Genomic DNA, 26,472 nt, shown 5'->3' on the forward strand with positions numbered 1-26,472 from the left:
AAAGGAGGGGTTAAGTGACTTACTCAATGCCACACAGATCATTAGAGTAAGACTACCAATCTTACATTATTACCATCACATCACATCTCCTTCAATCTTTTCTTGATAGGTTAATATTTTCCTCACCACATCAAATAAAATTTCTCTTGCTGCAGCTGCTGTAGGGATATAGAATTTCATAAGAATGAAGGGAAAAGGGTGAAAATAAAAGGAACATTTTCGTAAATGCTAGAATATTTACTCAGTGATCTTCTCATAGCAGATTTTAGGGCAGTTCAGGAGAGCTCCATGAGCTCAGTTGAATGCTCTCTGCAGTTAGAAGATCTTTGTTCACTTTCCATTCATTACTGCATAGAATATGTTCTGCTTTGAAGCTGTTAAATTGGTAAGGGGAATTTTTGTCAGAATAATACAAATTTTGGGACAGTTAGATGTCACAGTGAATAGAGCACCAGCCCTGGAGTCAGGAGGACCTGAGTTCAAATCTGGCCTCAGACACTTGACACAATTACTAGCCATGTGACTTTGGGCAAGTCACTTAACCCCAATTGCCCTCCAAAAAAAAAGCAAAAAAAAAAAAGAATAATACAAATTTCATCACATATAAACCTTTTTCTCTCTCCTTAGCTAATTCAGAAGCCTCAAAACTCACTTAGAGGGGCATGTAATTTTTCTTTTTCCAAAAATGAGTCAGGTAAAGAACCAATCCCAGGATACTCCCACATGATACTTACACAAGATGCTTGATGCAGGCCCATGTTGATAGCGGACCCCGTATGCTGAATGCAGAGCAATAACAGCGTTATAAGCTGCAGATTCCTGTGTGTGGAAGAACATTAGAATTTCACATTACTAACCTCATAAGGCTGGAACCTTTAGATGTACTGACACACTTATGATTCATGCTCCAACAGTTACCACTACAAGATATATTATGATGATATCAAAATTTGAAATACTAGAAAAACAACAAGCTTTGCCACAGAAAATGTATTAAAGTTCCTTCTTATTTGAATTGTCACAGCTAAGCATGCACAAAGTCCTTGATGCACAGGAGTTAAATTCCTAGAGCACAGTTAGAAAAGTATTGTTGAGTGACCTAGTAAATATGGGTCATCCTGGTACATGAATATAGAACTGATTTTTCTTGATTAAGGGAGAAGAAGGAAGACTTTCTGTAAAGATCCATGGTAAACCAGCAAGAGAATCAGGCTAGGGAAAAATATCTCTAATAAATTACAAATGAATTGACAGGACCCTCTAGGAATAAGGGACAGATCTTTTTCTTTGTTTTTTTTTTGTCTATATCTATGAAAATTAAATTATTGATATGGGGAACTCTTGGTGTTGGAGCTCTCTATACAGATGAGCAACTCTTCTGTAAATTATCATCTTAGGAAGAGCTATCTGAGGACCAGAGAATTTAAGTGATTTCCCTGTGGTCACACAGCCAGTATGTGTCAGAAGTAGGACTTGAACTCTGAAACTCTAAGACTTCCCAACTATATCTCACTACCTCCCAGGTAGTCCACAGTCCATCTGAACTCTGAAACATGTAGCAGAATTATGCTTTCAAGCATATCTGAGCAAGGATGAAACATTTGAATAACAGAGAAGATTCTTTCTTACAGAGTAGACAAGTAATGGTCTATGGTACAGGTGATGAAATCAAAAGTGTGTGTGTGTGTGTGTGTGTATGTGTGTGTGTGCGTGCTCATTTCAGAATTGTACGCCCCCCCCCCCCCCATGCTCGTGGTTAATCTTCCACTTCCTAGCCAATGAGAAGTACAAGCTGTATATTTTCCTACAAATTCACTATCTGTGCCAGTAGTAGCATCAAAAATAAATCACAGAAATACTAAAAGTTGGGAAAAAACTAGCAAAATTACTAAAGGATCCTAATTGTGTGTAATTCATCATTTAAAGTATTGTAAAACACATGGTTTCAACACAGAGTTTAATGGAGGTGTTATGTGTCAAGTAAGAGGAAAAGAGGTATGTTGATACCAGTGCATAGCCCTCTAGTTTCAAATCCCCACTGAATAATTTAATACTTAAATTGAACAGCCATTGGCAACATGGTATTATTTTCTGAACCAGACTAAAGTGTTTCTGTCTTCAGTTCAAATAGACAGGTTTAATAATTGCCTACTAGGAGCAATACATTGTTCTGAGTATTGGAAGATGAAACAAGACATAGTATACTTGTCATTAAAGAACTTACAATGGAGTAGGGGAAATGAAATAAATACATAAGTAACTATAATGTGCCTCTAATATGACAAATGCAGAGTTCAAACAGAGCAGTATGAGAGATCTGAGATAAGAAAGATCACTCATACCAGGGGAATCAGGCAAGGTTTTATGAAAGATGGGATATATGAGCTGTATTTTGAAGGAAGGGAAGGATTTTAACATGAGGAGAAGTGGGGGATAATGCTGGAAAACAATGTGCACATAGGCAAAGAAGAGGAAAAAGGAATGAAAAGATTGGAGAATCAATAGTAAGTCAACCAACAAGTATTTATTAAACAATTATTATATGCCACACATTGTGTTAAGTGCCAGGGATACAAAGAAATGCAGAGAAGGTATTTGCCCTCAAGGAATTTACATTTTAATGGTGGAGACATAATGTAAATAATTAGGCACATAGAAGATACATACAGAGGACTTGGAAGATAATTTCAGAGAGGAAGGCAAGTGCACCTGAGGAGACTGGGAAAGGGCTCCTGCTGAAGATGGGATTTGAGCTGTCTGGAAAGAAGGCAAGGTAACTAAGGATTGGAGGTGAGGAGACAGAACTTTCCAAGCAATGGAGGACATCCAGTGGAAATACATGGCATATTTTGTGTTCAAGGAATGGCAAGTAGTTCAGTGGAGGTGGATTTTAAAGGTATGACAGGAACAGTCTGGTTTGCCTAGAACATTGAGTACCCAGAGCAGGGATAGTACATCATAAAGGAAGGGTAAGGAAACAAGCATTTATTAAATGCCTACTATGTGCCAGGTACTGTGTTTAGTGTTTTACAGATATTTTCTCATTTTATTAGGATGGAAAGGTAGGTTAGAGTAAATTAAATTGGAGTGGGGTTGTCCGGAATGAGAAATTTGTATTATGTTAGGTAAGCTATGAGGAGGCACCAGACATTTCTGGGTAGAAAGATTGTTTGATCAGACCTATGCACATTAAGATTACCCTGGCTATAGTATGAAGGATGGAGAGAGTGGAACGAATATTGGATTTAGTGGATTAAACCTGGCTTCAAATTCTGGCTCTTCTATTTACCATTTCAGATTTATATTTCAGATAATCTATCTCTCTCGGTCTATTTTCAGTTATTAAACGATGGGTTTGGACCATATGATTTCTAAGATCCTTAAAGTTCTAAGCTTTATAAACCTATGACTGCAAGAGAGACTGGAGGTAGGGAGAGTAGTTAAGAGGATATTAATTAGCCCACAAATAGTTAATGGGGGCCTGAATTTGGGTTGTGAAGGTAGAAATAGAAAGAAGGGAATGAAAAAAAAAGAAATTGGGAGCTAAGGTTGATGCTTCTTACTAACTAATTGGATGGGGGAGTGGGAGTGAGGTCTTCCTGCTTTCTCTGCAATCCATACTCTATTAACTTGCCAAATTGATATTCCTAAAACACAGATCTGATAGTGTCACTTCCTTACACAACAATCTCCAGAGAATTATTATTTTCTCTAGGAAAAAATGCAAAGTTCTCTATTTGGCATTTAAATCTCTCCACAATATGACTTCTATCTTCCTTTCCTTTTTCCCCTTTTTATTTTTTTACTTTTTGGAGGAGGAAAGGCAGGGCAATTGGGGTTTGCCCAAAATCACATAGCTAGTAAATGTTACGTGTCTGAGGTCAGATTTGAACAAAGGTCCTCCTGACTCCAGGCCGATGCTCTATTCACTGCTCCACCTAGCCTCTCCATTTCCTCCCCTTTTTAAAAATGAATTTAACAATCACCAACAACTAAGAAATTTCCATAGACAAAGGAGAACAAATAATGCGATTGTATATGAAACCAGGAAATTCTGTTAGGTATAACTTGTTTTAAAAGCATATATTAAATTGAACAAAGTAGTAAAACACTTCTATGTCTCTGAATTTTTGTTTTCTTCTGTATATTTACAAAACGTTTTATTGACACTCTTCTCTTTTTCCATGTCTATTACTTTTCACTAACTTCCTCCCTCTCTTTCACCAAGCTTTCATCTACCTATCCAATATAATATCATCTAGTATAATATATAATATAATATATCCAGTATAATAATACCCCTCATGTACACTCTGTTCTCAATATTTGATATTCTAGCTCTTTCCTTTAAGATTTTATATAGCCTCTGCCTTATACAACCTCTCACTTATTTCAGAGGACATCTTGGCTACTACTTCCTACTTGCTGCCTTTCTTGAACTCCTCACCTGTCTATGTTGTCTCCCTCTTGAAACTATTTTGCATTATTTTTACTTACTTTGGATTTATCTATCTATGCACATACTGTATCCTCCTCAGAGAACTCAAGTTTACCTAGGACAGGTCTCTTTAATTTCTGTTTTTGTATCCTTGTTGCCAATACAGTGCCTGGCATATAACAAATATATGTCAAATTAAATGGAAAGGGAAGGCTCAAGAACGACTCCAGGGACTTGAATCTTTATCATTGGGAGAATGGTGGTGATATTAAAAGAGAGAAGGAAATTGGAAGAGAGAAAAATTTATTTGGGGAGAGATAATGAATTCAGTTTTGAGTTAAGTTTGAGACGATAGAGAGGTGTGATTAATGAATATAGCTATATAAATCTCTGGGTTACCCTTCAGTAGTTAGCCAGTGTGTTACAATAGTTACAAACATAAAAAAGGCAGGGGGCAGCTAGGTGGCACAGTGAATAGAGCATTGGTTCTGTAGTCAGGAGGATTTGAGTTCAAATTCGGCCTCAGACAATTGACACTAGCTGTATGACCTTGGGCAAGTCACTTAACCCCAATTACCTTGCCTTCCCCCTTCCAAAATAAAAAAAAGTTACATTGTTGATTATTATTTGTCTTCAGGATCTCCCCATACTCCCTAAATCAACATCACCAACAAAAGGAATGGAGACCCATACATGACTTTAGTGGCTAAGTCCTGAAGCACATAGGGGTTAAGTGATTTGTGCAGGGCCACACAGGTATTATGCAAGACATGAGGTTTGAACCCAGCCATGCTGCCTTTATAGTTTGGAATTAAGGGTCTAAATAACTACATATCTCAAGATAGCTTTGAACAAATTAAATCCCATAACTGTAAAAAAAATCATTAACCTGAACCTACCTTGTCTTGATTGAACACCAGAGAGTACTATCTCCATGGTGAAAGGGTAGTGGAAAATTGTTTAATAAGACACTGAAGGATGAATGAAGAAACAAAGGGATGTCATAGATGTGTGAACAATATTAAAAATAGGAAAAAATGAGATTGTAGGACTATAGATCTAGCTAGAATTGAGAGGGACCTTGGTTATCATCTAACCTGTGGATTTTTTTTAAGCAATTGGGGTTAAGTAACTTGCTCAAGGTTACATGGCCAGTTATTTTGTGTGGGTGTTAAGTATCTGAGGCCAGAACCGATCCTGGGTCTCCCGACTCTGGGGCCAGCGCTCTTACTCACTGTGCCACCTGGCTGCCCCAAACCTATGGATTTTTAGCTTTTTGTGTGCTCTGGATCCCTTAGGCAGTCAGGTGAAGCCAATGGATTCCTTTTCAGAATAATGTTTTTAAATGCAGAAAATAAAATACACAGGATTAGAAAGAGAAACTAAAGATTTTTGAAAATCAAGATACAATTCACCCCCCCTAGAAATCTATCCATGGACATCTTGGGGATGGAGCAATCTTTGGACCCCATGTTAAGAATCCTTTATCTAATGCATTCATTTTATATAGATGGTTCAAGAGAAATTTGAGATTAAGCAAAGGAGATTAAGTGACTTGTGCAAGGTCATATAAGATTACTGTTAAGAGATGTGATTTGAATCAAGCTTTGTGAACTCCAGAGCTCAGAACTCCAGAACTACTGCAAAATGAAAATAAACATAGTGTAGACTCTTGCAGATAAGAAGCTGGACTCTGTAGGAGATTTGAAGGACATTTCTAATGAGTTTACTTTCCGTGGAGTCAAATGATGATAACCAAAAAAAACCCCCACAACCCTATATTAACCACTGTAGAGTCATTGTAATGAGGAGCTCTGAATATTGGTCAAGGTGAAATATGATAGAATAAAATGCCTAAAGGATTAATATTTTATAAAGATAAAAGCCCACTTGGGCATTTGCTAATAGTTAATAGGCAAATACTAACAGTTAAAGTATATAGGCTATTTTTATTTGGGCTTTTCTGATTAAGACAGTGCAGTGGAATCTTACTAGAATGGTATCATTGGGATCCACAGCTTAGAGGTAAGATTGCTTGATAGGGAATTCCTTTTGATACTTGAGTGGCTAAGTCCCTTTCAGTGTGGCACAAAACAGACACAAGGCTTTCAGAAAGAAGATCCTGGGGGAGGTTGAAAGGGAGCCTAACTCCTTAATATTAAATATGTGTATATCAAAATAGACCTATTTTACACTGAATTTGCACCCGTTGCTAGCAACAGTAGAGGATCTTATACCATAAATGTATTTTCTTAAAGATCCAATTTTAAAAACTCAAAGTTTCTATGTATAGGAGTTTTATTTTTATATGGGCAGGTTTTTAGATAGATATATCCAGGGATTTGGTAGCATTTACTGAGTAATTAGCTCTTATTAATTTTAATTTACTTTTAATTAATTACAATTGCATTATAATACAGTTACAATTATTTACCCAATAGAATTAATTACAGTCCTGGATATGTGACAAAGGTTATAAAACTAATCAAATCCAGGTTGACCTTTCTCCCAAACTTGTGATAAGAATGCAAATAGGTTGGCAAAGCATATGATTATAGCTAAAATCTATATTAAAATCAGAAAAAGAGCTACAAAACCCAGCTTACCACCTTACAGAATGTAACATACAAAACCAGATACACACATATACACATGAAATCAGGTACTTACAACACAGCTGAAATTGGGAATTTTTGCATATTTATAAGAGTAGGGGTAGAGCAACATCTGGGCATAAGCATGGAAGGAGAGGTAGGCTCTGATGTGCTTCCTGCGTTTTCGGAGAAAGTGAGCTACAGCCTTCACCTCTGGCTCAGATTCAGGAAAAGGCCCACAGTATGTATCATCACAAGGGTGAAAGGAAGCCCCTTCATCTACAAGTTGGGGAAAAAACACACACAACAAAGGGGGCAGGGCACAGAGAAACAAAACTTATCATTGCTATGGCACTATTTTCTCTTTTATTTTCAGAAACAGTTATCAAAAAGCAATTCATCCAAATTTTCACTTTCTAGAAAATTAACAAAGGACAAAACTTAACTCCTCATGTGTAATGCAGTGGCAGTGCTAATGTTGACTAGCTACTGATTTCCTCGTTGATACAGTATGAAGTAGCCATTCTATCAGCTGGTTGGTCTTTTATTAGGGAATGAATTCTTTTGGGGGTGGCAAAGGAGAAAATAAATTCATCCGATGGAGTGTCTTGTAAGTTCCAAAGCAAATCTGGAGTGCGTGAACTAATTCTATAAAGCAATCAAAATAATTGTGATGGTGATAGCTCATATCTTGTTACAGAATTTCAGAGACTACAGAATATCATAGGATAATAGATTCAGAGCTGAAGGAAACTCAGAGAATCTCTAGTATTGGGGAAATCACTACCTCTCAAAGTAGTTTGTTTCATTTTTGTACTGATCATTGTTTGAAATGTCTTAATATTGAGTTAAAATATGAATCCCTATAATTTCTACTAATCTGTCCTAGTTCTGACCCACCATGGAGGCAAAGGTTTGACATTTTGGGAATAGTAACATTGAAAGTGGATGGGAAGGGCAACTTAAGATTAGAAATTAACAGGGAAACGAGTGAGCAAGGAATTCAAGAGTAGAGGACAGCGCACTGTTGAACTGACAAACTATCACGGAGAGAACCTTAGGGAAATCAAGGTGAGGGCAAAAAGCAGGTTCAAGAGAAGAGAGGTGGTACAAGAGTAGCAGATTGTGCCCAGAGTAGAAGATATTTGGGGGTTATGGCAGGGTCCAGCATGTCCTCCTTTTCTGGACTGAAAGTGGAGGTCAAAGTCAAACAGACTGGAGAGACAGCTCAAGTTGATTAATTGCTGATTATCAGTTGTGACTGTATGTATGTAGGGATCAATACTGTTATAGAGCTGTTACTTCAGAGTGGTCTAGTTAGAGCAGTTTCAAGTTTGACTGTGATGAAGCCATTTCCTTTAGTGCTATGCAAATAAAATGCTTTGAGATACTTTGAAATTCTCTGATAACTTTTAAAGATAATATCTTTGTTTTGGCAGTATTTCAATTTTTCTACAGTCCGTAACAATCACATTTCTACTTCTTCCATAAAATCAAATCCTCATTTTGCATAACAAAAGATAAATTATGAGTACAGTTGGGGTTTAATTGGAGAATGAATTGGGGATAGACCTTCAGGGGCCATCATGTGGATGGTGTGCTAAGTTCCCCAGGCAACTTCTGGGGAGCATGTGTGACTCCACAGTGAAGGGCTTGGGTGCTTTGAGATAACAAAATCAACCCTGATTCTGTCCCTTTGTCTTGTGATGTCATCAAGTGGCATTTGCAATAAGAGGATTGCCCATTGAGATCCTTACTCAGTAGAATCGAACAAGAAAGACAGCTTCCACTTTCATTCTCTTATTTCTTGTTTTTGTAACATGTCTGGCCTATAGCTCCTTCTCCCTGAATATCTCATGAGGGGTTTGAGAGGGACATCTCTCACTAAAACTAAGCCATAGAAATGGGCAACTACTGGCATATGGCAGCCTGCCCACTGCCTTTCAACAGTAAATACTGCAGAAGGAGAGCATATGGGGATTGAATGGAGAGTCCAGTGGAGGTTAAAGTCAATCTAGTGGAAGCTAACATTTGGGGGGAGGGCACAAAAAGGACCAGTATAAGCACATTTTTCAAGAGGGCATGGCTTTTAAGAGGCAATGGTAAAGGGTTGTGGGCACACTTCCCATCAGTGCAGAGCTCTACTTCCATTCCCAGTAGCTTCTTTCTGCTTCTCTGATATGAAAATCTCAGCCCTTTCTGGGACTGGGTATCTTCCAAGGTGGGACAGTGGTGTGGAGGTCACAGGTTGAGCAGAAAGAGTAAGATTCACAGAGGGTGCAGCAAGTGAGGAACAAATAGCAATGTAAGGGTCTGCTATCTTATGATGCTGGAAAAAACAAATCTTATGATGGCATAGGTAACTTAGAGGAAATAGATAAATGATTACAAGAAATAGAAAATACCCGGATTAACAGAAGAAATAGGTTACCTAAACAATGTTATCAGAAAAAACATGGCAGTGACCTTTGGGGAAGGTGTTCCCCATTGACTTTGGAGCCTTTGTTTATACCAGAACATGACTCTGCCACTCTAAGCAACTCCAAGGACATAAATGAGGCCTAAAAATATGTGGCTATAACAAGCCACTTTTAAAATGTACACTCTTAGGGGTGGCTAGGTGGTGCAGTGAGTAAAGCACTGGCTCCAGAGTCAGGAGGACCCGAGTTCGGTTCTGGCCTCAGACACTTAACACCACACAAAAAAACTAGCCATGTAACCTTGGGCAAGTTACTTAACCCCAATTGCCCTCCAAAAGGCAAAAAAAAAAAATGTCCACTCTTTTTTTTTTTTCAAATAACCACCTATTATTCACAAGAGTAAGCTTGCAGTCAAGCATTTTTTACATATTATAATTCTGATATTTTGCCCAAACTTAGAGTAATAACTTGAAAATACCTTACCAAATGGGAAAAGTTTTAAAAGAATATATAATATTTAAATCTGGACTGGAACTAAAATTTGGACTTAGTGATGGCAATATTAAATTAAAGAGGAAATAGTTCAGAATACATTTTAGAAATAGAATCCATCAGATTCAATTCTTGATTGGATTGAGAGAAGAGAGGGTCAAAGATGATTTTGAAGTTTCAAGTCTGGGTTACTGGGTTGATAGTGGTGAGATTGTCAATAGAAATGAAGACGTTGTGAGGATATACAATAGTTTAAATATTTGGATATTCACATAATTAAGAGCAACTGCTTACCTGAAAGAAAATCGTGCATTTGATTGGGAGTGTGGTGAACAAAATCTTTCTGACAAGTCTTTGAAAAGGCATTAAAAGGGGATGACCCGTGTGATTCTTTTCTGGTTGTTACATAAAACTGAAGTATTTCTGGGGTAGATACTCTCAAAACACGTTCTCATCTTATCCTTTTGCTTTTGCCCTGAAACGATGGAGCTGCAATTTGTTACAGGGAGGAGAAAATGCTTTAATAAGGGATTTCTGCAAAGTGATGGAGCAGGGCCCCAGCAAGGAGAGAGAGAAACTTGCTATGAGCAGGTATATTGAACAGGATCTGGCTATTGAGAGAGTCAGACTGGGAAGAAAGGCACAGGGAGAAGAACAATGACTTCAGGAGATGCAGAGTGTTACCTAAATCTTTGAAAATGGACTCTGAATAGGCAGTCATTTTATTTCTTCACCACATGTTATATAAACTGTGTTCCACTGGAGGGAAAAAAAGTCAGCCTTGGGCTCATTTAATGATGTTGTCTGATAAGCACGTTAGGCACTGAGACATTGCTACAGGATATTATGTCCTGGTTTTAATCTGTCAGTGCTGTTTGTCACCCATAAAGTGTCAATACAGTGGCAGAACTAGTTATGATCCCAAGGCATCTTTTTTTTTTCACCCAAAGCCCAGGTATCAGTCCCATAAGGAGATAACATAGAAAGAGCATTAGTGTTATTTTAAGTTATGATAATAATAATTATTATAATGGCTAGCATTTCTATAGCATTTCCTGGTTTGCAATGCTCTGTACATTTACCTTCTCATTTGATCCTCATAACTGCCCTTTGAAGGAGATGCTATTATTATACCATTTTACTCTGAGGTAGAGAGGAATTGGATTTAAGGGAGGCAGAGTTGAGCAAAGTCATCAGCCTCACTCTCTCTTTTTTGAGTCATTGAAGTCCAGTGGCAGGACAAAAGTCAAGATGACTGGCAATGACCTGGGATACAGTGGGTGACCAAGCTTTAAGGGTTTTAGCCACCTTCATGGCCATTGGAACAAGCTGTTCTCATTCACTCATTTTGCAGGAGGAAGTCTTCACATGCTCAGGGAACTCACCAATGGGTTTGAACCTCAGCCTGGTATACTCCTTCTGCCAAGATGGTTTTACTGAGGTTTGGCCGCTGTGCATGTTACATAGCTAGTAAATGTCTGAGAGAGGATTTGAATTCAGATCTTCCTGATTGCAAGACCAACCCCCTATCCACTGCATTGCCCAACTGTAGCATTAAAATTCTTGAATCTAGGTTTAAGTTATATTCTTGATTGATGAATACTTCTGAAATACAAAGAAAGGGCTTTTAAATTCTACAGAAAATACACTGCTTCTGCTTTATAGGTGCTAAATAAGAAACCTTTGGAGGCTGGTCTAAATCTGGCTTCAGGCATATTCAGCTCAAGTATATTTGTTGCACTTCAGAAGAGCAGGTGATCAGAATTCTAGGGTTTTAGAGAGTGGCATATGTTTGAAACATGCAAAAATGAAATACTCACTATCTGGAACCAAAATAAGATAAAACAGCATTCATCGTTTAGCAAAAAGACCTGGTTGCATCTACTTTATCTCTTTGCTATAGTAGCATGAAAGTCCAAGCTGTTCGTTTTCCTCAGTTTAAAGAATAAATGTACAATAGCTGAGGCTGAGGGCCAAGTTCTCTTCTCTGTCCCCACATGCAGAACAAGTACAGAATATGTAATTGAGATCTGCAGTGCAGATCAGAAAGGAGAATTTGCCTGTCAATTTTGGTCTTGTGAAATCAAAAGGCTTGTAGTTCTGTTTTGAAGACTGTGGCTCTCTAATTTATGTTGTCCTGGTAAAAACAATTCCTTAGTCTTTTAAGTGTTTTTTTTTTTCTTTCCTAACGTCCTATGGGTCCTTTTTTTTTTTTTTTAAAGCAATTGGGGTTAAGTAATTTGCTCAAGATTACGCGGCCAGCCATTTCTGGGTGTGGTGCTGAGCGTCTGAGCCCGGGATTCGATCTCCAGGTCGTCTAACACTGGAACCGGTGCTCGCCACCTGGCCGCCCCTAAGCAATTGGGGTTAAGTAACTTGCTCAAGGTTACACGGCCAGGTGTTTCTGGGTGGGTGCTAAGTGTCTGAGCCCGGGATTCGATCTCCAGGTCTTCTCAACACTGGAGCCGGTGCTCTTACTTGCTGTGCTACCTGGCCGCCCCTATGGGTCCTTTTCTAAGAAACTTATAAATTAAAGAAAGCAAAACAAAGACCATGTCTCTCAGAGTAACTGTGGTGCTAGAGTTTTTATTCTATTTCTAAAGCACTTATTGTCAACTGATTGAAATTTGAAGCAAATATTTCCCATGGAAAGGTGATTAGCATTTCCCGAGCAGGTCACAAGCCCATTTAAATCATAAAGCACCTGAAATATATGTATGAATGTCATCTCCTCAAAGGACTCCAGTGTAGCTTGTGGGTCTCAGAAGAAATTTATCCTGGAAGCAAGTACTGAGGGATTAATTTTCGAGATATTTCACAGAGAAGAATATACCAAACAAATGGAAAAAAATTCATAGGTAGTATTATTGCCCACCCCACAGACGTTGATTATCAAATATCTATTTTCTCATCTCTAGAAAGGCTTTTGTAGAATGATCTACATACATATTGAGGCTATCCTTATAAAAAAAATATGAGAGAATCAAGCAGGTTTTCACAGATGCTTTTCTGCATCAGGTTATATCTTCAGTCACACAATTAACTGAAAGGTACTGAGATTCAAGATCTTACAATATTTGTTTGTTCATTATGAAAAAGCAGGTAATTGGGAGAATAAAATGAAGCAGGACCTCCTCTGACAAGGTCTCTGCCATGCCTATGTTATTATCATACAGGGTTCCATGCTAGGTATAACTTGTAACCTGAGAAATAGATTTTTTCAAAAAAATTTAAATCAATTAAAAATAGAGTTGATTTTTAAAAAATATAAATATAAAATATTTAAATACAAATACATATATCATTTAAATATAAAAATTAAAAAAATTAAAAAATAGAAATAGGACATAAAATATGGAGTAATGATCCAAAATCTGTTTACTGGTGTCAAAAAAATGATATCCTATTACACAACTGAAATGTAAGAGGGATAGCCTAAATATCGTGAAACCCTCCAGATACTCCTCTTTGGGGACAGTATTGTGCTGATTGTATCAAGCCCCAGAATTCTACAAGGTTTATAGGATTACAGATTTAAAGCTGGAAAGGAATTTAGAGACCATCTAATCCAATCCACTCATTTTACAGATGAGAAAATTGAAACCCAGACAGGCTAAGCCACTTCAACTTCAACGAAGCAATCTACAAGTATTTATAAGTGCTTACTGTGTTCTAGGTGTTGTATTAGACACAAGGTTACAAAGACAAAAAAGAAATAGCTCCTTCCCTCAAGGAGTTTAAATTCAATTAGGGGAGACAATATGTACATATACAATTATATATGTGCATATGAGAGATATAAATGCAATGACAATATGACAGATCCCATCATTTTGCTTGGCTGATGCAACCTTTCCCAGCTGAGGATGCTGAGGAGATGGTATCTGGGAAGACTTGTGACAATGTGTAAGGGAAGTGCCTTAGAGAAATCATGGAAGAAGCGTGGACATTCTGTACCTGACTCTGATTGGCTGTGTGGTTAAGAGGAGACTTTTCCAGTGGGTTGTTGGCATCTTCGGAAAAAAAGATCTGAGTCAGTTTTGACTGTCTCTTTGCTTCATTTGCATCTGAGGGAGCTCAGTGACTCTCATGGTATCTAGTGAGAGACCATGTATTTGGGGAAGGGCCTTAGGGCTTCCCCCCACTGAGGTTATTTGGTCCCTGAGAAATGGTGCTTCCTTTGTCTTTCCATCCATTCTTTTTTTTTTTTTTTTGCCTTTTTGAGGGCAATTGGGGTTAAGTAACTTGCCCAAGGTTACATGGCTACTGACTCTGGGACAGGGCTGGTGCTTTACTCACTGAGCCACCTAGCGGCCCCCTTTCCATTCATTCTTTTCCATTCTAGGTGAAGGGAATTTCAAAGATTGGTAGAGCTATCCAGAGGAATTTGAGAGTCAAAGAATGTAGGTCAGATTTTGTAGCCAATACAGCATTGTAATGGTAATCTAATTTTGAATTTGAAGATCCCTTTGTGTTTGCAAAAGTAGCAGGTACTTAACACTTAGTAAGTAATCAAGCCTCTGATTGGGGAACAAAAGGTATGAACTCCTGTACCCTTATTACTGACATAACAGGAAATTGGCTGAAGGAAGTACATAATATTGTGTATATAAGAAAAGCCCCAGGGAGGCACAGTCAGAATTTCCTTGAGACTGAGATCTGGTGGCATAACAGCTACAGAAGAATGGAGAACTGAGTCCTGAAAACTTGTGGTTGTGGAGCTCTTCTGAACAGGAGCCCAGAAGCCCAGAGCTAAGAGGCTAGGAGCCCAGGAGCCAGGAGCCAGGAGCCAGGACCCCAGGTGATTGAAGCATGACCAGGATGCTGAGACTTTGTTTGTTTGTGGCTTGGTTGAGCCTTGAATTTCTTGGAGCAGAAATGGTGAAGGAGCTGACATGGACCAAACTCTGTGAACCCCAGTATGGAGCAGGACCTCCCCAGAGAGCTGGTCAAGGAACTGGGAGCTGTCTGCCATTGAACCCAGGTAGAATCTGAGACCATGGAAGGGGATCCAGGGAATCTGAGAACGGGCCCCAAGTCAAGATGAAGAAAAGACCTCTCCTTGGGTACCGAATAATTATGGAATTATAGTTTACTAGTGACCTAAGGGTGGAGGGTTTTGTGTATGATACTTAGTAAGACTTTGCTGAATAAGTGACTGGTTGTACTTTGAATACTTTGACTATTATTACCAATTAGTGACTGATTGAGTTAATCAAGACTTTGTCCCAAGAGTGGAAGACTTTGAGACTACTGATAGGTGACTAATCGAATTAACTTGAGTGACTATTTTACTTTGAGACTATGTTGTGAATATTATATTGTGATTTTCTGTGATAAGTTGAAATATGGTGAATGCTGTACCTTGATTTTCCATGGATGTTTTACTTTTGTTATGGAATAGAGTGGTCACTATACTGAATAATCAGAATCTTTAAAAAGCTGTTCACAGTAGCAGTTCTTCTGGAAAGCTTCTGTGCATGGCATTACAAGCATCTATGATTGGAGAAGCAGGGAATAATTTTTGCAGTGACGTTCTGGACTTATTGGGCCAAAAGCTGAAATGAGGATTCATCCAGCAGAGATGCTGCCTTTGGATGTTAACTTAGTGGAACCAATGCTTTGTAGGAATTGAACCAAGTTTTGAGCCTGCTTCCCCAGAAACTGAAGAGGTATAGGGGAAAGTATATCCCATAAGGACTGGGGAAAGTTATTACAGTTTGTTCTTGAAGGGAATTAGCATCTGGAGAGGAAAGCAGAAAAGAACTTGTGTAGAAGGTGGTGCTTGAATTGAATTTTGAAAGAGACAAGTCATCCTAGCAGGTGGATGTGAAGAGGGATTTCATTCCAGGGGGGGCATTCAGTGCAAGATGTGGATGGAAATGGGAGATAGAATGCTGTGTGTGAGGACAGTGAGAGGGCCAGTCTGGCTGAACTGAGGAGTCAATAATGCTGAAAAGATAGGTTGGGGTCAGGTCATTTCTCCCACCCCCCCATCCCAAGATGACATGCATTCTGATTACCCCTTCCCCCATTGCATGTATATCTTATTTCCTAGTTGGATGTAAACAATTTTTAACATTTATTTTTAAAACTTTGAGTTCCAAAATTCTCTCCCTTCTTCCTTCCCCACCCAACCTCATTTAGAAAGCAAACAATTCAATATAGATTATACATGTGTAGTTATGCAAAACACTTCCATAATAGTTATGGTGTGAAAGATTAACTATATTTCCCTTCATCCTATCCTGCTCCCCACTTATTCTATTTTCTCCTTTGACCCTGTTCCTTTTCAAAAGTGTTTGCTTCTTCTTCTTCTTCTTTTTTTTTTTTGCTTTTTGGAGGGCTATTGGGGTTAAGTGACTTGCCCAAGGTCACACGGCTAGTTTCTGTGTTAAGTGTTTGAGGCTGGATTTGAATTCAGGTCCTCCTGACTCCAGGGCCTGTGCTCTACTCACTGAACCACCAAGCCACCCCAAAAGTGTTTCTGACTACTTCCTCCCCCAATCTTCCCTCCATTTTCTTCTACCCCCCCATTCCCTTCCCCCCTACTTTCCTGTAGGGTAGCCCAAGTGAGTATGTACATTATTCCTTCCTTAAGCCAAATCCAGTAAGAGTAAGTTTCACTCATTCCCTTTCACCTCTCCCCTCTTCCCCTCCATTGTAAAAGCTTTTACTTCCCTCTTTTATGTCGGATAATTTACCCCAGTCTATCTCTCCCTTTCTTCTTCCAGTATAGTCCTCTCTCACCTCTTAATTTTATTTTTTAGATATCATCCCTTCATATTCAATTCACCCTGTGTCCTCTGAGACAGTGAGAGAGAGATATTCACTCCAACTACCCTAATACTGAGAAAGGTCTCATGAGTTACAAATATCATCTTTCCATGTAGGAATGTAAACAGGTCAACTTTAACAAGTCCCTTATGATTACTCTTTGCTCTTTTCCTTTCCATGCTTCTCTTGATTTTTGTATTTGAATGTCAAATTTTCTATTAAACTCTGGTCTTTTCATTAAGAATGCTTGAAAGTCCTCTATTTAATTGAATGTCAAATTTTGCCCTGAAGTATTATACTCAGTTTTGCTGGATAGGTGATTCTTGGCTTTAATCATAGCTCCTTTGACCTCTGGAATATCATATTCCAAGCCCTCTGATTCCTTAATGTAGAAGCTGCTAGATCTTGTTGATGGAATCCTAATAAAGCTGCCCCCAGTCCCAATATTCTAACTTCATTATAGGCCTGCCCCCACTGAACAGCAGTCCCACTGCACCTACCTAGCCCTCCTGTAAATGTCCTAACGTCTTCATATATGCCTCACTGCTCACTGGAACAACAGGTGTGTCCCTGAACTCTTAGTTCCCACAGAAACAGCAGGTGTGTCCATGTGATAGGAACCCAGCTGCTGCCTCTACCTGGTCACTGCCCCCAGACCCATTCCCACAGAAACAGGTGTGTTCTTGCATTCAATAACAATCACATCATCCATCTAGCCCAAGACAGGACCACAATACCTAACTATATGTCTTAACCAGACAGGACCACAATAGCTAGCCAGTTGGAGGGTAGAATGACCAGAATGTTTAACTACAGAACCATAAATGGGGCCCCTCCTCCATTACCTAATCCCTTAACAAACTCCTCCTGCCTTTTTGTAATTGCATCTTTATGCTATAAAAATCCATCTTTCTTTCTCTAAAATTGCTGGTTCCTCTTGGAACTTAGCCCGCTTTGTGAGAGGCATCAATCTCAATAAATGCCTATACTTGGATTAGAGGTGGTCCGATTCTGAATTCTTTGAGGTGGTTCTACCACAACACATCATGAAACCCCAACAGTTTTTGGGTGGGCAGAGCCCCCACCTGAACAGTTTTTGGTGTCCCTGGGTTTAAACCGTAACATTTGTGTTATCTTAATTGTGCTTCCACAACTCAAATTGTTTCTTTCTGGCTGCTTGCAATATTTTTTCCTGGACCTGGGAACTCTGGAATTAGGCTACAATATTCCTAGGAGTTTTCCTTTTGTGATCTCTTTCAAGAGGTGATTGGTGTATTCTTTCAATTTCTATTTTGCTCTCTGGTTCTAGAATGTCAGGGCAATTTTCCTTGATAATTTCTTGAAAGATGATGTCTAGGCCCTTTTTTGATCATGGCTTTCAGGTAGCACAATAATTTTTAAATTATCTCTCCTAAATCTTTAAAAAAATTTTTTTTAAAAAGCAACTGGGGTTAAGTAACTTGCTCAAGGTTACATGGCCAGTTATTTCTGGGTGTGGTGCTGAGTATCTGAGCCTGGATTTGATCCCCAGGTCATCCCGACACTGGAGCTGGTGCTCTTACTTGCTGAGCCACCTGGCCACCCCTAAGCAATTGGGGTTAAGTAATTTGCTCAAGGTTACATGGCCAGGTGTTTCTGGGTGGGTGCTAAGTGTCTGAGCCAGGGATTCGATCTCCAGGTCTTCTCAACACTGGAGATGGTGCTCTTACTCGCTGTGCTACCTGGCTGTCCCCTAAATCTATTTTTCTAGGTCAGTGGTTTTTCCAATGAGATATTTCACATTGTCTTCTATTTTTTCATTCTTTTGGTTCTGTTTTATAATTTCTTGATTTCTCATAAAGTTATTTACTTCCATTTGCTACATTCTAATTTTTATGAAATTATTTTCTTCAGTGAACTTTTGGACCTCCTTTTCCATTTGTCCATTTCTATTTTTTTCAGGCATTTTTCTCCTCATTGCCTTTTTGGACCTCTTTTGCTATTTGGGTTAGTCTTTTTTTTTTTTTTAAAGCAATTGGGGTTAAGTAACTTGCTCAAGGTTACACGGCCAGTTATTATTTCTGGGTGTGGTGCTGAGTATCTGAGCCCGGATTTGATCCAGGTTATCCCGACACTGGAGCCGGCGCTCTTACTTGCTGAGCCACCTGGCCGCCCCATAGCAATTGGGGTTAAGTAACTTGCTCAAGGTTACACGTCCAGGTGTTTCTGGGTGGGTGCTAAGTGTCTGAGCCCGGGATTCGATCTCCAGGTCTTCTCAACACTGGAGACGGTGCTCTTACTCGCTGTGCTACCTGGCCACCCCAGGGTTAGTCTATTTTTAAGGTGTTTTTTCTTCAGTATTTTTAGGGTCTCCTAAATGAGTCAAGCTGTTGACTCATTTTTCATGATTTTCTTTCATCACTATCATTTCTCTTCCCAATTTTTCTCTACTTCTCTTAGTTGATTTTCAAAATCCTTTTTGAGCTCTTCCATGCTCTGTGACCAATTTATATTTTTCTTGGAGTTTTGACTTTGTTGTCTTCTTCTAGTTGTCTGTTTTGATCTTCTTTGTCACCAAAGTAAGATTCTATAGCATGAGTTTGTTTATGCTGTTTGCTCATTTTCCCAAATACTTGACTTTCTAACTCTTTGTCAAGGTAAAACTCTGCTTCCAGTGGGTGTTGGTGTGGGTGTGGGTGTACTGTCCCAAGTTTCAGGGGTTTTGTACAGCTCTTTTCAGAGATAATTCTAGGAACCTGTATGTTTTAAGCTCTTCCAAGGTGGTATGATCAAAGGAGAGGTGTTTACTCCTTTCCTGGTCTGTACTCTGGTCTGTGAGTGACTGCAAGCACTCTTTTCTGCCTTCAAACTGTGAGGATTCCCCCTCCACTGCAGTCACAAGCTCTGCCACACCATTGCTCCTCCTCACCCCAGGACCACTACCCAGTATGGTGACCCAGATCCAAGCAGGGAAAAGCAAGAGAATCCTGCTTTGGCTTGAGCAAAGAGATTCTTCTACTCGCCCTCTGATAAACTGCTCAATCCCCACACCATCTATGGGCGCAGAGCTTTGGAAGAAGCAGCTGCTGTTGCTGTTGCTGCTGCTGCTGCAGCCACCTCTGCCATCTCCAGTCTGGGGTTGGACCACTCTCCTCTATTATCCAAGTCCTGAAGAGTTCTCCCACTGACCTTCTATACTGTCTTTGGAATTTGTGGGTTGAAAAGTCTGGAAACTGCCACAGCTGCTAGTGAGTTAATCCCTGTGAAGGACTTTAAATGCCAATTAGAAAAGTTTATATTTGACTCTATAAATAATAAGGAACGGCTGGAGTTCTTGAGTAGGGAACCAAAGAGGCATATTATGAACCTATTTTTTAATTGAACTGAAAATATTAAGAAATAAATATTTCTTATTTAATTTCTTAATATTTAAAATATTAAGAAATAAATATTTCTACCACCTAAAACCAGAAGTGAGCTGGAGACAACTAGGACTAACTCGTAAGAGCTGATTTTAAACTTTTCAGTGTGAATATTTATACCTTGAACGGTGAACCCTACAGACCAAGTCTTGATTTATTGTTTTGTTGAATTATTCCTGGAAGACCTGTGCCTAAAACTCATAGTCCAGTATTATCTTCTTTTTTTTTTTGACAAGAGGGATGTGATCAGACTTGCCCTGTAGAAAAAGCACTGGTAGAGGCGGCTAGGTGGTGCAGTGAGTAAAGCACCAGCCCTGGAGTCAGGAGGACCCGAGTTCGGTTCCATCCTCGGACACTTAACACCCCCACAAAAAAACTAACCATGTAATATTGGGCAAGTTACTTAACCCCAATTGCCCTCCAAAAAGCAAAAAAAAAAAAAAGAAAAGAAAAGAAAGAAAAAGAAAAAGCACTGGCAGCTGTGTGGAAAATGGATTGGAGAGAAAGAATGAACTTGAGTCAGAGTGACTAATTAGAAGGCAATTGTCATTGTCCTGGTTAGAAACAATGAGATCCTGAACTAGGGTGGTGGCCATGTGAGCAGAGAAAAGGAGACATATGTGAGAAAATACTGTGGAGGTGGAATCAACATCTGTTAACTTACCAGATATGTCGGGTGAGAGAGAGTGAGGAGTCAAAGACAATGCCATGGCTTTGAAATTGGGCGACTGGAAGTATATTGGGTATGTCTGTTTGTAAATTAAGAAGAAGGGTGGTTTGGGGAGAAGTAATGTTCTTTTTTGGATATGTTGAGCTTTGGGATGTCTATGGGACATACAGTTTCAAATATCTACTAGGCAGCTAGTGATACAGAAATATATTTCAGGAAAGTAACTTGCCTGATCACATGGGTAATAAAGCGATGGAGGAAGGATCTGAACTCGCATCCTCTGACTGCAAATTTTAATATCTTTTTCATTGTATCCTGCTGCTTCAGTGAGATTCATGACTAATCCAAGGAGATTGACCTAATGTGAAAAAATGAAGTTGAAGAACGCTTATTGCCTAGATACAGCTAGATGGGAAGTCCATAGGATAGGTATATCACTTTTTTTTTTAAAGCAATTGGGGTTAAGTAACTTGCTCAAGGTTATGTGGCCAGGTGTTTCTGGGTGGATGGGAGCCGGATTCGATCCCCAGGTCATCCTGACACTGGGGCCGGTGCTCTTGCTCGCTGTGCTACCTGGCCGCCCCTAGGTATATCACTTTTGAAAAAAAGCCTCTGGGTGATATAAGATGAGGAGGGGAAAAGAGGGAGCTCACTGCAAATGGCCTCAATTTTTTAAGGAAAACATAAAGCAAGGTTCTTAGCTGAGAAAGAATGGAGGTGGGGAGCCATGGGAAATTTGAAGAGGGATAAACGTGGAAGAGCCACTATGAAAAGTGGGATAGTGAATATAGAAGATTCTCTAGCAGTAGTGAGGATCTAATTGAGGTTATGTAATATAAATTTTAGTGGATCCAATAAGCACAGTCACATGATTTTTTTTTTCACCTTTTTTCAGCAGTTTGTGTGTAGGAGTGAATACAGTGGATGGTGGTGGGATCTATGGCTGAAGCTTTGCCTTTCAGGCCTCACAATCAGCAGTATAATAAGGGAGCAAAGGACTCAAGAGGAGAAGACAGTGTAGAGTTGAATTGTATTGAACTGGTCAAGATGGAGAAAGGAGGAGAAAATAGTTAGTATAGGGGTGATAGCCTGAGAGAACTAAGGAGTCAAGAGATTGGAAGTCATGGTGTGGACAAAGAGTAAGGAAGGTGGAAGGAAAAGTGAAAACCAAAAGATTGTGATAAGATGGGGAACTTCAGAACTCTTGAATGTGGAGGGGGTGCATTTGTGGGTAATGGAAAGATAAAGGCCAGGCACATAGTAGGGACTTATTAAATATTTATTGAATTGAATTGACAGCCTCTATGCGGCTGAAGTGGAGTGGAGAAGTACATCATGGGAAAAGAATACATTGTGGAACTGGGAGTTTCAGGTGTTTGTGGGAGAATCAATATGTCTTAGTATGAGGGCAGGGGTTGGGAAAGAGAGCAAAATTGTGAGCCAGATACTGACCTCATTGATGAAGTAAGGAGAATGTCTTGAAAGTCTTTTGGCAATAGCTAACAGGATTTTGATTGGGAGGATGATGTGGACATCAAAGGGAGAATGGTTACTGAGTGATCGTAGTAGGGCAGCAAGGAGTATTCCCACTCCCCCAACTGGACCTAGTGAGTAGAGAGGATGAGTGAAATTGTCGCCATTGATGTAAAGGGTGGGTAGGTGTAAGGGTTATGGGATTTAAAGATCTTCCATGCCCCGTTGGACTTGCTGACGTAGCAGGAAGGGGCGGAGCAAGAGGAAGCGGAAGCCAAGCTAGCGTTCCTTCGGTGGCTGGCGGTGGTGGTGGCGGCGGCAGCAGCAGAGGCAGTGGCAGCGCGAAGCCCTTTTTGAGTTAGAACTGCTAAGGACTTTCTGCTAAGGACTCCTGCTGAGGACTGCCAGGGGCCGGAGCTGCTGGGAGTGCGCTTCCAGGACGCTGGGTGGTTGCTGTGCGTGGGGAGAGGAGGACCTTTGCCTGAGGTAGCCTGTTCTGTTTTAAAGGCTTGAAAATGTGGGTGCTTTCTACTTTATCTACCTGTGCCAATGTCATAACTACTCTGATGGCTTTCACTTTCTGGTTTTGGGACTCAGTCTTTTGGTATCTTAATAAATTTTCTAGTTTATTTCCTCATATGGCAAACATGACGTATTTCCTAATGGATAATTATATCAGCATATTTGTAATCTCTATAGGCATTGTGAATATGGCATTGCTGATACAGTAGGGAAGCTATGTCCTCAGAGAGAGCCAGGAAATGGATGGAGTAGGAAAAGAAAAGATAGAGGAAGAAAGCAAATTTGTTGGCTGTGGAGCAGGCATTCCAAAAGACTCTGTGCAAGGGATAGGCAATATTTACTTGTGCCTTTGGGGTTGAGATAGTTAGGAAGAGGCATGTTGGATAGTGTAGGATGAGGAATGGGGTTTGAGATAAATGTAAAGTCCTACACTTGGGTTAAAAAAAATCAGTTTGCAAGTACAATTTGAGGAAAGTCTGGAAGATACCACTTCATTCAATAAAGATTCAGTGTTTTAATGTAGTCCCCTCCCCCCCAATCTAATGTGGTCTTAAGTTGTCAGTCAATAAACATTTATCAAGTTCCTACTATGTACTAGGAACTGTGCTAAGTGCCAGGGATACAAATATGAAAAAGAAAGATAATTCCTGCCCTCAAGGAACTTACAATGTAATGGGACAAGACAACACACCAAAGGAGACTGAAAAGCAGGAAGTAAGGGGAAAAGAAGGTATCTGAGGCTGGTACATGATGGAAAAGATCAACAGAATGAAGCTGAATGGAAATGAAAGCTTGTATTAAGGAGGGAGAGACAGCACAAAGGAACTATATTCTGGCATTGGTAGGATCCCTGCTGAACTATTTTGTTTTGGGTGTCAATATTTTAGGAATAATATTGTCAGTTTTGTAGTGCATTCAGAGAAGAACAACTAAGAATGTGAGGGACCTGGAGACCACACCATATTAAACTGGATGAAGGAGCTAGTGATTTTTAGTCTTGTCATATTAAATCTAGATGTTATCCTCAATTCTCTACTCCTTTAATCCAGTCTCTAATAAGGATGTGGCCCTTCTTTATGCCCAAATCAGCTCTGACTTGTACTTCTGATCTCACCCCTTTCTACTTTCTTTCACAGACTGCTTGTATAATTATTTTCTACTCTTTATAATCTTCAATAACTTTATTTACTAGCTCCTTTCTTCTTGTCCACAAAAAAAGCTCATTTGTCCCTACCATCTCCTCAAGCAATGGTCTAATCTCTTTCCTACTTTTTACAGACAAATTCCAGGGGTGGGGTGTGTGTGTGGGGGAGAGAACTGCCAACATTTGTTGCTATCATTTCTGCTCTTACAACCTCTTGCAGAATAGCTTTCAATATCATGGAGGAACTGAAACTACTCTCTTCCAAGTTCTACCAATGATCTGTTTTGTTTTTGTTTTTGCTGTTGCCAAATCCAATGGACTTTTTTAAAGCTTTATCCTTCTGGATCTCTATGCAGTATTTGACATTCTTAACCATCATCTCCTACTAGATATTTACTCCTTTCTGTCTTCTATCTGTTTATTCTCTTCTCAGTTTCATTTGCTAGATCATTATCCCAGCCCAGTTTCTTATATTGTGGATGTACCCCAATGTCCCTGTCCTTGTCCCTTTTATCTTCTTCCTCTACCATTTCTCTTGGTGACATTATCAACTTTTATAGTTTAAATTATGATCTTTATGCAGATATCTATATATCTAGTCCTAGTTCAACTTCTGAGATTCTATCCCATATAGTTGTAAGATTGGGGCTGCATTGGTTATCCTGTCCTCTTAGAATAATTATCTTTGCTAGATAAGAATACTTTTTTAAGACTTTTTCAGCTATAAAGAATTAATATAAAAAAGAAGAAACTTAGGACTAGAGAAACTCTGAGGGTCTGGAAGAAGAGAAGATGGTCTAAGTGTGATGTTCTAGCATACCTCTTAGGAGGTAGGGACTGAGCTATAATAGGGAAAGGAGACATTGAGGCAGATCATTGGTCCTATATTTCAGAAATGATCTCAGCCAAGTCCAGCTGAGGAAAAGGCTCAGAAAGTGAGAGTAGTCTCTGCTGCTTGTAAGATGCTGAGACCTGCCAAGTACTAGCTCATAGAAAATAAAGAAAACTGATTGCTGAGAAAAGAACAGACCATGCAATTGCTCCCCTGCTGAGTTGACTTGAACAAGCTGATTTTGCATCTGTTGCTAGGAACTGAAATGATTGGAGGAAAGTGTTGCTTCCTGGAAGCTGACTAGAGAAAAAACATTGCTGTTGAGAGCTGACTGGAGGAAAAGAATACTCTGATATATAATAAGAAAGACCTATCTACTTTGCCCTTTACTGCTACCTATGGCTTGAGAGGGGAAAATCCCTCAGTCCCCAGACAAGAAGGAAGACTTAAATGGCTCTGAAGATCTCAGTCTTAGGGAACTGCTTTCTCTAAAAGAATATACCACTGCCTTAGAACATGGCCAATGAGCAGTTTGAATAGAACATCCAGCAGAGAAGTACCTTCATCCTACTATCTATTAGTTAGAAAGACTGTTCTTTAGGAAGAACATCAAGGCCTGCAATCTAGAATTATGAGTTGCCCCAGGCACATTGGTTTCTCTACTCATGCACTATTCTATTAGGTTTCTGTAAGTTTAGTCTCACTTTTCTCCACTGATGTCATATATATACATTGGTGGTAAAAATGTGATCCAAGTTCATGGGTGGGGCATTATGTTCTATTATTGCATTATTTGTAGTAAATGGTTCATGATTAAGATTTAATGGTGTCATCTTGGCTGTTTTGTTTAAATGGGAATCACAGTGGTCGGGGCATAATAGCGACAGTCTATTATATACATAATATACAGTAGATATATTGCTCGTTCACACCACTGTTAGCCCCTAGAATCCAGAGATGAGTTGTGGTGGCATTGTTGTTGGTATTCAGTCATTTCAGTTGTGTCTGACTCTCTATGAACCCATTTTGGGGGTTTTCTTGGCAAAGTTACTGGAGTGGTTTGCCATTTCCTTCTCCAGTTAATTTTATAGATGAAGAACTGAGGCAAATGGAGTTAAGTGATTTGCCCAGGGTCACATAATCATTGGAACTCAATCTGACAGCATGGATCCAGACTGGGTAAGTGAGCCAACCCAATCACCCAATTGGGGTTGACAGTGGTCCATAACTTATGACTTTGCCATACCATTGCTTAATGTAAAGAAAAATTTTTTAATTAGAATGGTTTAGAAGTGGATTAGGCTGTTCTACAAGATAACCAGTTCTCCAATATGGGAAGTTTTTTTTGCTGAGGCTTGATGCCTGCTTGTTGGGAATTTTGTAGTTTGGTTTCCTGTCCAGTATAGATTGACTTCTGAAGGACCCTTTCAATTCTGAGTTTCTGTGATTCTGCCATTCATGATATTGGTGTAGGATAATGTGAAATCCAGGATCCTTAAGAATGTGAAATTACCATATAGTAAAATTAAGAGCAACTACTTAGTGAAAATATAGAGAAATTAAAAAAAAACTACATAGCTAATATTATTAAGGAAAAAGTGGCAGCTCATGGGAATCAGAGTATAAGTAAGAGTAATTTCTAGCATTGTATAAATAGGACAAAAATTCATTGATTTCTAGAAAAATTACCTGCTGACTGCTCAAATCCA

The 26,472-nt window shown here is 39.3% G+C and overlaps 1 protein-coding gene across 4 annotated transcripts in view; it reads right to left on the bottom strand.

The window, feature by feature from the left end:
- Positions 1-26,472, bottom strand: part of CPA6 (carboxypeptidase A6) — a 378,150-nt gene that overhangs the window by 3,150 nt on the left and 348,528 nt on the right. For all 4 annotated transcript variants that reach the window (XM_069100081.1, XM_069100079.1, XM_069100082.1 and 1 more), the window contains 2 exons: positions 7,109-7,311; positions 735-819 (listed from right to left, as the gene is read on the bottom strand). In XM_069100081.1, the coding sequence (XP_068956182.1) occupies positions 735-819; positions 7,109-7,311 (288 nt within the window). The remainder of the gene's footprint in view (positions 1-734; positions 820-7,108; positions 7,312-26,472) is intronic.

This window comes from Petaurus breviceps, unplaced genomic scaffold (assembly GCF_028583685.1).
Source record: "Petaurus breviceps papuanus isolate PSGF00001 unplaced genomic scaffold, PetGlider_PUasm1.0 38, whole genome shotgun sequence".
NCBI lineage: Eukaryota > Metazoa > Chordata > Mammalia > Diprotodontia > Petauridae > Petaurus > Petaurus breviceps.